General features: G+C 45.9%; 1 protein-coding gene across 4 annotated transcripts in view; it reads right to left on the minus strand.

Annotated features, from left to right (window-relative positions):
- ints6l (integrator complex subunit 6 like) overlaps positions 1-13,285 on the minus strand; it is a 180,692-nt gene that overhangs the window by 25,141 nt on the left and 142,266 nt on the right. For 3 of the 4 annotated variants that reach the window (XM_067997343.1, XM_067997342.1, XM_067997341.1), the window contains 2 exons: positions 9,138-9,290; positions 3,011-3,143 (listed from right to left, as the gene is read on the minus strand). In XM_067997343.1, the coding sequence (XP_067853444.1) occupies positions 3,011-3,143; positions 9,138-9,290 (286 nt within the window). Of the gene's footprint in view, positions 1-2,978; positions 3,144-9,137; positions 9,291-13,285 lie in introns of all 4 variants that reach the window. The other variant, XR_010965808.1, reaches the window with a different exon arrangement.

Genomic DNA, 13,285 nt, shown 5'->3' on the forward strand with positions numbered 1-13,285 from the left:
ATGAATGATTACATTTCCACTGGGGTGTCCCATTAACAGGTCCAACCCTATCATTATTCCACATCCATGCAGCAAACCCGTAGTGCAGTATTTCCCCTTTCAGCTTTCTGCCCTCCTCCCTGCATGACTCCAGGGGCACCGGCAGCTCTCTGAGGTCCTCACCTACTGTCACCTTTCACTGGAGAACCTAGACAGTGAGTGTTGGCAGACTACGTGTCTGTGGAGGACATTACAACCCAGTCTACTCCTTGACCGACAGAGGTCCCTGATATCAGCATTACTGCGATCATTACAGACAGAGGTCCCTGATATCAGCATTACTGCGATCATTACAGACAGAGGTCCCTGATATCAGCATTACTGCGATCATTACAGACAGAGGTCCCTGATATCAGCATTACTGCGATCATTACAGACAGAGGTCCCTGATATCAGCATTACTGCGATCATTACAGACAGAGGTCCCTGATATCAGCATTACTGCGATCATTACAGACAGAGGTCCCTGATATCAGCATTACTGCGATCATTACAGACTAATACAGCTGCACTGGGAAAATCACCATTCACCAACTTTGGTGTTCATCAAAAACATGGAATAGTACCCCATGCAAACAGCCAATTGCACTACTCACCTCATGATTCTGTCTAAGGGAGTACGGGCTCAGTATTCAGGACACCTATTAAATGTTAATGTTGTAGTGTTCCTACAATGAGGACTGGATGATTGCAGGAAATGCAGATACTCAGGGCAGCCAGTGGTTAAGGAAGAAAATAAAACAGATAGAAATAGGTTCTAATAAACAGTATACACCTGATGAAAGATATATACCCGAAACGTCCCTCTCTCCTCATTCTTCTATGAAGCACCTTGGGACAATTGTCTATGTTGAAGATTCAATATAAATGCAGGTTGTTGTTGAAACATTAACTTGTCTTTTCTCTTAACTGATGCTCACTGCCTGCAGTGTATTTCCAGCATTTTCTGTTTTTATTTATTTCAAATTTCCAGCATTTGCAATTTTTTATTTTGTTTGTTTTTACCTAAGGAGTTTTTAAGTTACTGGGTAACTGTAGTGAGTTTAACTTCTTTCTTTTCAAACCCATGTCATTAACTGTAGGGAGGGTTCAGTAAGATAAATGCAGCTACTGCAATGGATGGCTTCCAACCCTCACGCATCTCCCTAAGGTGATGAAATGTAACTTCAGTGCCGTGCCGATGCTGCTGATTCCCCACGGGCAGGCCTGATGCAACGGGCAGCAACACTGAAGATACAGTTCCGAGAATGGGGGAGCTTGTGGGTTGGTGAGTGAGATGGGGATTCCCTCTCAGTACATCGGTCCACACCCCTGGTGTCTACCTGCCCTCCTCTGCCACCACATTCCTGGGCCACTGGAGCTATTCCCCCTCCATCTGCTATTCTGCGGTAGCCGCGTACATCCTCTGGGTCTTGGATTCGTCTTTAGTTTCTCTAATTTCCCTTATTATTGCCTTCTTTTGTCTTGCACCATCATCACTTCTGTCATTTAATCATCTCCTGTCCTCCACCTAATCACACACCTCCCTTTTCCCTGGCTCTGTTCCACCTTATAAGCTGTTCATCTATATAAATCTTCCAGTTCTGACAAAAGCTCATCGACCTTAAACATTAGCCATACCTTCCTCTCTGCACACATGCTGCCTGACCTGCTGGGGGTTCTAGCATTTTCTCTTTGCATTTCCAAAGATAAACTTGCCCGATTTGCTGATGCTGGCGGCTGGGAAGCCTGGTTTTCCTGGGTCTTCCTTTCTGTCAACATTAGCCAATCAGTCAGATTTATCTTTGGTATTGCCTCAAACCCACGCACAATCTGTCCATCGAGTGCTGGCAGCACGAGTACTATGTGGATGGGGGGGGGAATCCACAGGGGCTCTTAATCTCAATGGATGAGTCTATGGTCCATGACAATGTGTTCCAGCCTGAAGATGAGGCAGTGGGAAGGCAGGAGCGAGCTAAATGATCCTCAAAGATCTGCACTACAACAACAACGTGCACTGATATCGTGCCTTTAATGTACAAGATGCCCCGAAGCACTTTACGGAGTGATAGTAAGAGGAACAGGACACCGAGCCAGGGGAAGCGAGTATAGGAGAGGTGTCCAGCAGAGAAGTGGAAAGGCAGATGGGTTTAGGGAGGGAGTCCCAGAATTTTCTGGAGTTTAGAAGAATGAGAGGTGATCTCATTGAAATGTATAAAATTCTTAAGAGGGCTTGACAAGATAGATGTGGAGAGGATGTTTCCCCTGGCTGGGGGGTCTAGAATTATGGGTCATAGTCTCAGGATAAGGGATCGGCCATTTAGGACCGAGAAAAGGAAAAATGTCTTCACTCAGAGGATTGTGAATCTTTGGAATTCTCTACCCCAGAGAGCTGTGGATGCTCAGTCGTTGAATATATTCAAAACTGACTGATATATTTTTGGACTCTGGGGAATCAAGGGATATGGGGATAGAGTGAGAAAGTGGAGTTGAGGTCGAAGATCAGCCACGATCTTATTGAATGGCGGAGCAGGCTCGAGGGGCCGATTTGCCTATTCCTGCTCCTATTTCTTATGTTCTTAGAGTAGGGCTTTGTGTCTGAAAGCTCCAACACAAATGGAGCGAAGAGGGGGAGGCACAGAGGACCAGAGTCAGAAGATTGAAGGGTGTCAGAGGGGAGTAAGGGTGGGGCAAGCCATGGAGGGATTAAAAAACAAGATTAACATTACATCTAAAAAAAAAGCATTTAAAGTTTAAGAGCTGCCACAGTTCCTCATTTTACTTCAAGCTTCACATCAGCCTACAGTTTCATTAATGACACAAAAAGATTTAAAACACAATTTAAAAAAAAGACCTGCAGCATCTTTAAATATTTGATTCAAAGTTGTTGAGGTTTCTGCCGAGGGTGTTTTAATATCTATCCTTTGTATCAGAAACCCTGTTCTCTCCCACTTATTTACCGTCCAACAGTCGATAATACGGATGCACATACCAAGCTGGGGTAGCAGCACTGGGTAGTTGTAAGGCATAACAAAGAGATTCACACAGGTTAGTGTTGTGCTCGCCTTAAGGTAACCGAATGGATGGCCCAGGTCACTGTATTTTCCACTACTGCTCACAAACACCTAGGAATAAAGTTTAAAAGTGAGTGAGTAAAGCAAAGCACTGCATATTTTTCAATCAGCAGCATTATCTGCACAACTCGTGGAAACCAGTAGTATCTATGTTCGATACACCGTTATCACCACAGCTTTTGAACAAGTTTCAATAACTTTCAAAATCGAGTGTCTTGGCAGAAAAAATTAAGTTGAAGATTTGCCATTTATGTGCTTGGCTCTTTTGGGCTCCTTGCTGTGCCATTCTCCCGATGAGGCAGAGGATGCAGCCTGCTCCCATTATCCTGGAGCCAAAGCAGGGAAGAGCAATTTAATGCACTAGTTGTGACCAGTCTGCTAAATAGCCATTGTATTGTATCCGTTTAAGATACCTAGGCTTTTCAAAGCAAACATGTAAAGGATAAAACACTATTGTTCATCAGTTCATCTCTTGCAATATTGCTCATGAGTTCTGCAGCATAGTTGTATTGCTTCACTGTTAAGGAGGAGCTGTTTAACCTGGCCTGTCCCTTTAAGGCCACTGCTCTGGTACTTCCTGTGGGGACGTAGTCCAAATAGGCATATCTGAGGTCTATTAAAGGCTTACTACTGAGGGAAGTTACTGTAGATGGGCAGTTGCTTGTAAATTCCCCGGCTCCTGGCCTCGGAGAGGGCAGGTTATCAAGGTCAGAAAAACCGGCAGGAAATTACTGGCATTCTTTTTTTTTAATGCTTCTGACACTATGAAGCATGATGAATACACACTGGCTGCAAAAATATAGGTATAAGTGCATGTATCCACAGTACCTTGCTTTCCTTTTAAAATTTTATAATCTATATAATGATAATGTGGGTGTCAGCATGTGAACGTAATAATGCCTCTAAAGAGCTGCCAGTGTCCATGGCACCAAACCCCAGCATCAGTCACTGGCCCGGAATTTCCTGTACACTTCCAGCATGGTAATGGCACATGTATGGGGTACGCCATTATTCTAGCAAGCTCATTATAACAGCTCCTCCCCCATTCAAGCACGGCCATGGGGAATCTCCCCGATTCACACGGGTTCTCACCACCTGCGGGCCAGCACGCTGATAAGGACAGGCATGCACACACCTCCAACCTTACTGCAAGGAAATACATACAAACAAACCTATACAGAAAATGGTTTGATGCTATTACGATTAATCACAACCCGATATATACATATTACAGGACTCAAACTATTAATATTAAATATTATTTTAAAATTCTCCAAGAGGACCTGAGAGGAAATAGAAGAATGAGCTTGTGTCCATTCATTGTGCATTGAATGGCACTGTTTATACTGATTGACTGAAATTCGGCCGTTATTTTCATATCATTTGACTTCCTATCACTGTTTGTGTTAATATATGGGATCTTACTACGGTGTTAAGGGATAGCACCACCACCCTGCATTTGTCACGCAATATAAAACAACGATAGAAAATTAAATGTTTCTAGATCCATTTACCGTTCCTGGCTTTGACTGGATTTATTTCTACACATCCTTCTGAAATGATCCTATTGCCAGTTTATAATTGGCAAACATGTTGATGCAATTACAGCAGAGAGTGTACCTGATACGATAGCTGTTTAATGTACTGTGTTAACTACCTCTTTAACCAGAAGTTACCTGTTGAATAAGCTTTACGCTATCAGTGGCTAATGTGATGCATTATAGAAAAAGTTAGGCAAATAATTCGTTATTGTGCAGAAATAGTTTTCAAAGATGTCATACTGCTGTTACCCTTTATACTTGTGAAGAGATTTAAAATGGACTGCCATGCAGAATCTTCTGATTCCACAGAAAGTTTTATATTCCAGTTGTAGTTCATCTAAATGTGAGTTTCTACCAAGAGTTTCTAAAGTACTTAATACTTGTTGTACAAATATAAAAAAAGTGACTTAAAATAGTAACTTTCAAAAGGGAATTGGATCTCTACATAAAAAGGAAAAAATTGCATGGCTATGAGGAAAGAGCAGGGGAATGGGACTAGAACACAAGAACATAAGAAATAAGTGCAAGAGTAGGCCATACGGCCCCTCGAGCCTGCTCCACCATTCAGTAAGATCATGGCTGATCTTCAACCTCAACTCCACTTTCCTGCCCGATCCCCATATCCCTTGATTACCCTAGAGTCCAAAAATCTATCGATCTCAGTCTTGAATATACTCAATGACTCAGCACCTACAGCTCTCTGGGGTAGAGAATTTGAGACTAATTGGATAGCTCTTTCAAAGAGCTGGCACAGGCATGATGGACCGAATGGCCTCTTCTGAGCTGTATTATTCTATGAAAACAAGCTGTTATGTTAATATCTAGCCATTTCTTGGATATCACGAGTTCAATCCCTCTTTTTTTGATAAATGTTGAACACACAACATAAAGACTTATTCAGCTATTCTTAAGAAGTACATGCCAGAAACAGATATATTCATTTTCAAGAAACGAATAGGATCTGCCAGTAGATCATAAATCAAGTGGAATCTTTGCAATCGCATAGACAAGTGTCTGGCTGGTGAGAATTAGTACCTGAAATTTGTAGAATAAGGAAAATGGAGCAAAATTGACATGTGTACGGGGTGGGGAGAGGGAGAGGGAGAGGGAGAGATCAGGTAAGGAATATGAAAAAAATTAAAACTGGGATCAGATCAGACCAAAAAAAAATGTAAATTAGTTTGTAAAACAATGATTGGTTTTTGCCTCTGACTGAATTTGTTGTGTGAGAACAAACTCTCTTTGATGCAGAGATACCCACTGGCCACACCCCTTCCCTTTCACCACTATCCTCACTGTGATGATTTCAAAGCAGTTTTCCAGTGGGATCAGGTCCCACAACGGTATACTCATGATGTCCCTCATTAATGTTACTGTTGCAGGACATTTCCAGTCATTACGTTTAAAAAAAACCTAATGGTCATTTCCAGGTGCCCACTTCTGCCAGCTGGCACCAAACTTACTTACTTTGGTTGAGTGAGTTAGACAATATAGGTCACAATTGTGAATCCCATTTTATGACTGGCAACACAAGAGAAAACTGTTCTCTGCTGTACCTCATCTAACTGGCTTGGTCAAAAAAAGCCGCATTTGGTAAATAAGAGTTGCAAAATCTGAGTGCCAGCTTTTTTTTTTATTCGTTCACGGGATGTGGGCGTCGCTGGTGAGGCCAGCATTTATTGCCCATCCCTAATTGCCCTTCAGAAGGTGGTGGTGAGCCGCCTTCTTGAACCGCTGCAGTCCGTGTGGTGACGGTTCTCCCACAGTGCTGTTAGGAAGGGAGTTCCAGGATTTTGACCCAGCGACAATGAAGGAACGGCGATATATTTCCAAGTCGGGATGGTGTGTGACTTGGAGGGGAACGTGCAGGTGGTGTTGTTCCCATGCGCCTGCTGCCCTTGTCCTTCTAGGTGGTAGAGGTCACGAGTTTGGGAGGTGCTGTCGAAGAAGCCTTGGCGAGTTGCTGCAGTGCATCCTGTGGATGGTGCACACTGCAGCCACAGTGCGCCGGTGGTGAAGGGAGTGAATGTTTAGGGTGGTGGATGGGGTGCCAATCAAGCAGGCTGCTTTATCTTGGATGGTGTCGAGCTTCTTGAGTGTTGTTGGAGCTGCACTCATCCAGGCAAATGGAGAGTATTCCATCACACTCCTGACTTGTGCCTTGCAGATGGTGGAAAGGCTTTGGGGAGTCAGGAGGTGAGTCACTCGCCGCAGAATACCCAGCCTCTGACCTGCTCTCGTAGCCACAGTATTTATATGGCTGGTCCAGTTAAGTTTCTGGTCAATGGTGACCCCCAGGATGTTGATGGTGGGGGATTCGGCGATGGTAATGCCGTTGAATGTCATGGGGAGGTGGTTAGACACTCTCTTGTTGGAGATGGTCATTGCCTGGCACTTATCTGGCGCGAATGTTACTTGCCACTTATGAGCCCAAGCCTGGATGTTGTCCAGGTCTTGCTGCATGCGGACTCGGACTGCTTCATTATCTGAGGGGTTGCGAATGGAACTGAACACTGTGCAGTCATCAGCGAACATCCCCATTTCTGACCTTATGATGGAGGGAAGGTCATTGATGAAGCAGCTGAAGATGGTTGGGCCAAGGACACTGCCCTGAGGAACTCCTGCAGCAATGCCCTGGGGCTGAGATGATTGGCCTCCAACAACCACTACCATCTTCCTTTGTGCCACGTATGACTCTAGCCACTGGAGAGTTTTCCCCCTGATTCCCATTGACTTCAATTTTATTGGGCTCCTTGATGCCACACTCGGTCAAATGCTGCCTTGATGTCAAGGGCAGTCACTCTCACCTCACCTCTGGAATTCAGCTCTTTTGTCCATGTTTGGACCAAGGCTGTAATGAGGTCTGGAGCCGAGTGGTCCTGGCGGAACCCAAACTGAGCATCGGTGAGCAGGTTATTGGTGAGTAAGTGCCGCTTGATAGCACTGTCGACGACACCTTCCATCACTTTGCTGATGATTGAGAGTAGACTGATGGGACGGTAATTGGCCGGATTGGATTTGTCCTGCTTTTTGTGGACAGGACATACCTGGGCAATTTTCCACATTGTCGGGTAGATGCCAGTGTTGTTGCTGTACTGGAACAGCTTGGCTAGAGGCGCAGCTAGTTCTGGAGCACAAGTCTTCAGCACTACAGCTGGGATGTTGTCGGGGCCCATAGCCTTTGCTGTATCCAGTGCACTCAGCCGTTTCTTGATATCACGTGGAGTGAATCGAATTGGCCGAAGACTGGCTTCCGCGATGGTGGGGATATCGGGAGGAGGCTGAGATGGATCATCCACTCGGCACTTCTGGCTGAAGATGGTTGCAAACGCTTCAGCCTTGTCTTTTGCACTCACGTGCTGGACTCCGCCATCATTGAGAATGGGGATGTTTGCAGAGCCTCCTCCTCCCGTTAGTTGTTTAATTGTCCACCACCATTCACGACTGGATGTGGCAGGACTGCAGAGCTTTGATCTGATCCGTTGGTTGTGGAATCACTTAGCTCTGTCTATAGCATGTTGCTTCCGCTGTTTAGCATGCATGTAGTCCTGTGTTGTAGCTTCACCAGGTTGGCACCTCATTTTTAGGTACGCTGGTGCTGCTCCTGGCATGCTCTTCTACACTCCTCATTGAACCAGGGTTGATCCCCTGGCTCGTTGGCAATGGTCGAGTGAGGAATATGCCGGGCCATGAGGTTACAGATTGTGCTGGAATACAATTCAGCTGCTGCTGATGGCCCACAGCGCCTCATGGATGCCCAGTTTTGAGCTGCTAGATCAGTTGTGAATCTATCCCATTTAGCACGGTGGTAGTGCCACACAACACGTTGGATGGTGTCCTCAGTGCAACAGTTATTAAGAATGAAGGACCTTTCATGTCCTCAGGATGTCCCAAAGTGCTTCATAGCCAACTAAATAGTTTTGAAGTGTAGTCACTGTTGTTATGTCGGCAAACATGGCAACCAATGTGCACAGCAAGGTCCCACAAACAGCAATGAGTTAAATCACCAGATAATCTGTTTTAGCAGTGTTGGTCAAGGGATAAATATTTGCCAGGACAGTGGGAGATCTCCCTGCTCTTCTTCAAACAGTGCTGTGGGATCTTTTATATCTACCTGTACAGGCAGGTGGGGCTCCTCCAAAAGACAGCACCTCTGACAATGCAGCACCCCCTCGGTACTGCACGGAAGTGTCAGCCTAAATGATGTACTCAAACTGTGATGAGGTCCTTGAAAGCATGACCTTCTGACTCAGAGGCAAGAGTGCTACCACTGAGCCAGGCCGACTCTGAAAACTATTTCCTCTTCTGACATGGTGAAGCATGTGTACGTCCAGCACCCACCTGACCAGTCTACAGATGGGTAACAGACAGCAGATAGCATTCTACTACCCCCTCCCTCTCAACGGTGTAGGAAGAGTAAAAATTAAAATTAGACTAGCCCAAAGGAAAGGACTGTCGGTACAAATACAAAATAAACATTCCCCGTAGCCAATAATGTACTTACCTGCCAGCAGGTGAGGGGAGATTTGCGCTCTAGTATGTACTGGGTCAAAGGTGAAGGTTCAAGTTCGTATTTGTCAAAGGGTAATTTGTCAATGACCATAGGTTCACAATCAGCACAGGAGAACCTTACCACCGGGTGAGCAGTACGTGGAGGCTGAGGAGCAAACACAAGTGGAGGATGATTATTAATTATGTACTTAACATTTCTATAGTGCAGTATTGGAAGGGAGCATTAAAATTACAATTTGCTCTATCTCTAGTTTTGTGCAACTTTAATGGGATACAATGGTTGAATAAACCTGCCAAAATCAACCACAACTTTCTGCTGCAATACTATTACAGGAATAAAAAATATTAGTGACTGAAGTGTCAGTAACACCAAAATAATCCGTACAAAACTGTCGCCGAGCGTTCTTGCTGTTCAGATTTCTAGCGTAGTGCATTAAACTAAAGATAATGGGCGTCATTTTAGCACCCGCTATCGGGTGCATTCCTGGCGGGGGGGCTCCGAAAATCGGAGAATCCCGGCGCAGGACCGGAGCCCGCCCCGAACACGCGCATTTCCGGGTTCCCCGCTGACGCGCCAGCGTGCACGCACAGCCTCTGCTGGTGGGAATCCCGCAGGCAATTAAAGCCAGCGGGGTTCCACTTGAAGGTATTTATTTAGGTATTTCAGGTCATTAACTGACCTGATTAAAGGATTATGTGAGGTGGGGTGGAATTTTAGAGCAAAATGGGACTGTTTCCCACACTGGGGGAAACACTCCCAGGTCAAATGGACGTGTTGCAGCTGTCAGCCTGTGGCAGCTGCAAAGGTCCATTTGACAGGTGAGGCGGGGAGACCCTCACCCATTGCAGGAGGCCACTCTGTCACTTGGGACAAAGTTTGGCCTCCACCACCCTCTTCCTGACAGTCAAAGTCACCAACCTGCACACTTACCCCGGGGTCCAGAGACATGTACCTACCTTGCGGACCCCCTCAGATGTACATCTTGCGGATGGGGGCCGCCGTAGCTGCTGTCCATGACCTCCTCGGAGGGCGAACAGCATCACCAGCCTCGCCATCCACCTCTGACACGTGGAGCTCCACAACAGAGTGCTGTGACACATCCACCTGCACAGCAGGAGGGAGGGCTACCGCAGAGAGAGATGTGTCGCAGAGGGCACTACCCTCGCCACAGGGTCCACAGACCGAGGCTCAGCCTCCTGGACCTCTCTGAGCAGCAGTGCACACGGAGGCTCAGAGTCACTCGACATGTAGTCGTGGACATCTGCAGCCTCTTTCATGCCGAGCTGCTCCTGGCTGGCCCGAGCACCATCTTCTTACCTGTCGCTGTCAAAGTCACCAATGCCCTCAACAACTTCTCCTCCGCATCCTTCCAGGGTGCAACCGGGGACATCGCCGATGTCTCTCAGTCGTCTGCGCAAAAGAGCCCTGCAAATACACCTACACCCACTCTGCAGTGACACAATGGGTGGCATCAGTTGTGGGTCCTCATATTGATCCTCAGGAGAGGGCATTATTGCACAAACCAGACAGGAATCGCAAAGACGTGGCAGTAGTGGTGCCAATATAATATGTAATGTGAGTTGGTCAGAAATTCAATATAAGTAACACCCATGACAAACCCTCAAACACCCTTGTGCATCCCCTTCATGCTCACAACACATTTGCCTTACACTGCCTACTGCACATATGTGATGCATGCCCTGTGGCTGCAGCACAGGTAGTGGCAGGTTGAGTGAGGCTGGCCGTGAAAGAGATGCACGAGAGGGTGAGTATGAGATAGAGCCATGAGATTGTATGAGGATTGGGTTGAGTGGTAGTGGCGGGATGAGTACTGGCGAGGTGAGTAAGTGCAGGTAAGATGAGGATGAGGTTTGAGTGGGTATGAGGGGTGATGTGGGGGGTTGTGTTGGCAGTGCTGAAGGAGATGTGGGGTGGGGGCAGTGATGTGGCAGACGGAGTGTAGGGGAAAGACTACATGTACTCACTTTGGCTGACCTACTGAGGTCATTGGAGCGCCTCCTGCACTGTATGCAGGTGGGCGATATGTTGGTTGCGCTGGTGACCTCCTCTGCCACCTCGAGCCAGGCCTTCCTGGTGGCAGAGGCAGGCCGCTTTCTCCCGGACGGCAGGAGGAAGATCTCTGTCCTCCCCCTCCTCCTCACCCCATGTATTGATACCTGGAGTGAGGCATCGTTAAACTGGGAGCAGCCTTCCCCCTGGGCTGCTCCATGCTGTAATTTTTGCTATTTGTTCCAGCATCTGTCAGTGGAAGACTGCCCCTTTAAATAGAGCGCCTCCAGCTGACAGATCTTACTGCGCATGCGCAGCCCTCCCGACGCGCAGATCAGCAGTGGGGAACCCGGAGGAGCAGGTAAGTGGATCCAATTAGTGGATTGGATGCTACAATCGCGCGGGAAGCTGACTAATTTCACCGGGCGCGATACCCACGCACCCGATAGCCCCCCCACCGAGAACCCGCAGCCCTGCTAACATCGGGCCCAATATTTTGGACCATGTTTAACGCTCAATAACAACCCTCCTGGCCATGTAATATTTCACTTCCGAGTTCCAGGCCTTTGCCAATCAAAAACCAAAAGGTGAACGAGAGCAGTCAACAGTGACTACTGGTTATATTCCATTCTGAAAACCAAAATGTTTTTCCTGCAAGAATTACAGCTGACCGTTTCAGCGTATCCATATATTACAGGTTACATACCACTGCGTTCAGCTCCGTATCCTCTACAGCTGAAATAACCAATTGTAAAAGTGACCATGCATATTAAACCCAGACTCATTACTTGGCACCACAATGTTGGTCCCATATAAGACTGCAGTGTCAGCCTAGATTATGGGACTCAAGTTTCTGGAGTGGGACTTGAACCCATAACTTTCTGAATCAGAGGCAAGAGTGCTATCCACTGACCCCAGGCAGATCAAGGCAGAGGTGGAAGCTTGATTGGAGAGCTTCAAATAATGGAATTGTATTGGAATGGTGTGCAACTCTTTAAGGCTACCAAGTGTAAACAATGTTAAGTAAACAATGAGTGAGCTCTTGTGAAGGTTAATTGCTGTTCAGGCCAGAGAAATGAATCCTGGTTTTGTTCATGGCAAGAGCTGCAGATATTCTGGCACTGGTAGTTTCTGTTCCTGGAGAGGTTTTCTTGTAGATTGCAAAAGGTGTGACTCAGAAACTTGCGTTTGACAGTATGCGACATCAAGTGCGACAGACAGGAACCATGTGAAGGTTCCATTCCCCCGTCCCCCTCCTATAATTCGGCCCAAATTTTCAACCTTACAGAGAAGGATGGCTGGAGTGAGAGTAAGGAAATTCACACTAATGCTACAACGGGTACTGCTCAGAGTTTGGGGTTTCTGAATATACCTCGAAAGATACCTGTACCGCCAGCTGGTTGTACTGTACCAATCCTGGGATTGCTTAATGCGTTCGCTGCATATCCAAAATAGAAAACTTTAATTTCCCCAACTAACATCCCACACCTGAATGAGCCTAAAAGTAATGAGAAAAAGTGGAAGGGAAAAAGAAAAAAGGTGAAAAACAATGTTCTTCCCAAAAATAGCAGCTTTAATATATATACTGTAACCGTTTACAATCTGTTTTACATTATTACTGGTTACATTAGTTTTTAATTATTTTAAGCACCTGCGATTAGAATCCTTATAAATCGATATTCCCCTTAATTTACTCAACTTGCTGATATTAACAAATCTCGGTGTTCTGATTTAGGATATTTTGGATCTGATAATGGGTAACAAAACAGGATTAATTAATGATCTCAAAGTAAAGGATCCCTTGGGAAGCAGTGATCATAACATGATAGAATTTCACATCCAGTTTGAGAGCGAGGATCTTGGGTCTGAAACTACTGTATTAAACTTAAATAAGGGCAATTATAAAGGAATGAGGGTGGAATTGGCTAAAGTGGACTGGATAAACAGATTAGATGGTATGATGGTGGATAAGCAGTGGCAAACATTTTAAAAGACATTTTATGACTCGCAACAAAAATATATCCCTGTGAGGAGGAAAGATTCCACAAAAAGGGTGAACCAACCATGGCTAACTAAGGAAGTCAAGGATGGTATCAGGTTAAAAGAAAAAGCATACAACATGGCAAAGA

The sequence above is a fragment of the Heptranchias perlo genome, chromosome 15 (assembly GCF_035084215.1).
Source record: "Heptranchias perlo isolate sHepPer1 chromosome 15, sHepPer1.hap1, whole genome shotgun sequence".
In the NCBI taxonomy this organism is placed as follows: domain Eukaryota; kingdom Metazoa; phylum Chordata; class Chondrichthyes; order Hexanchiformes; family Hexanchidae; genus Heptranchias; species Heptranchias perlo.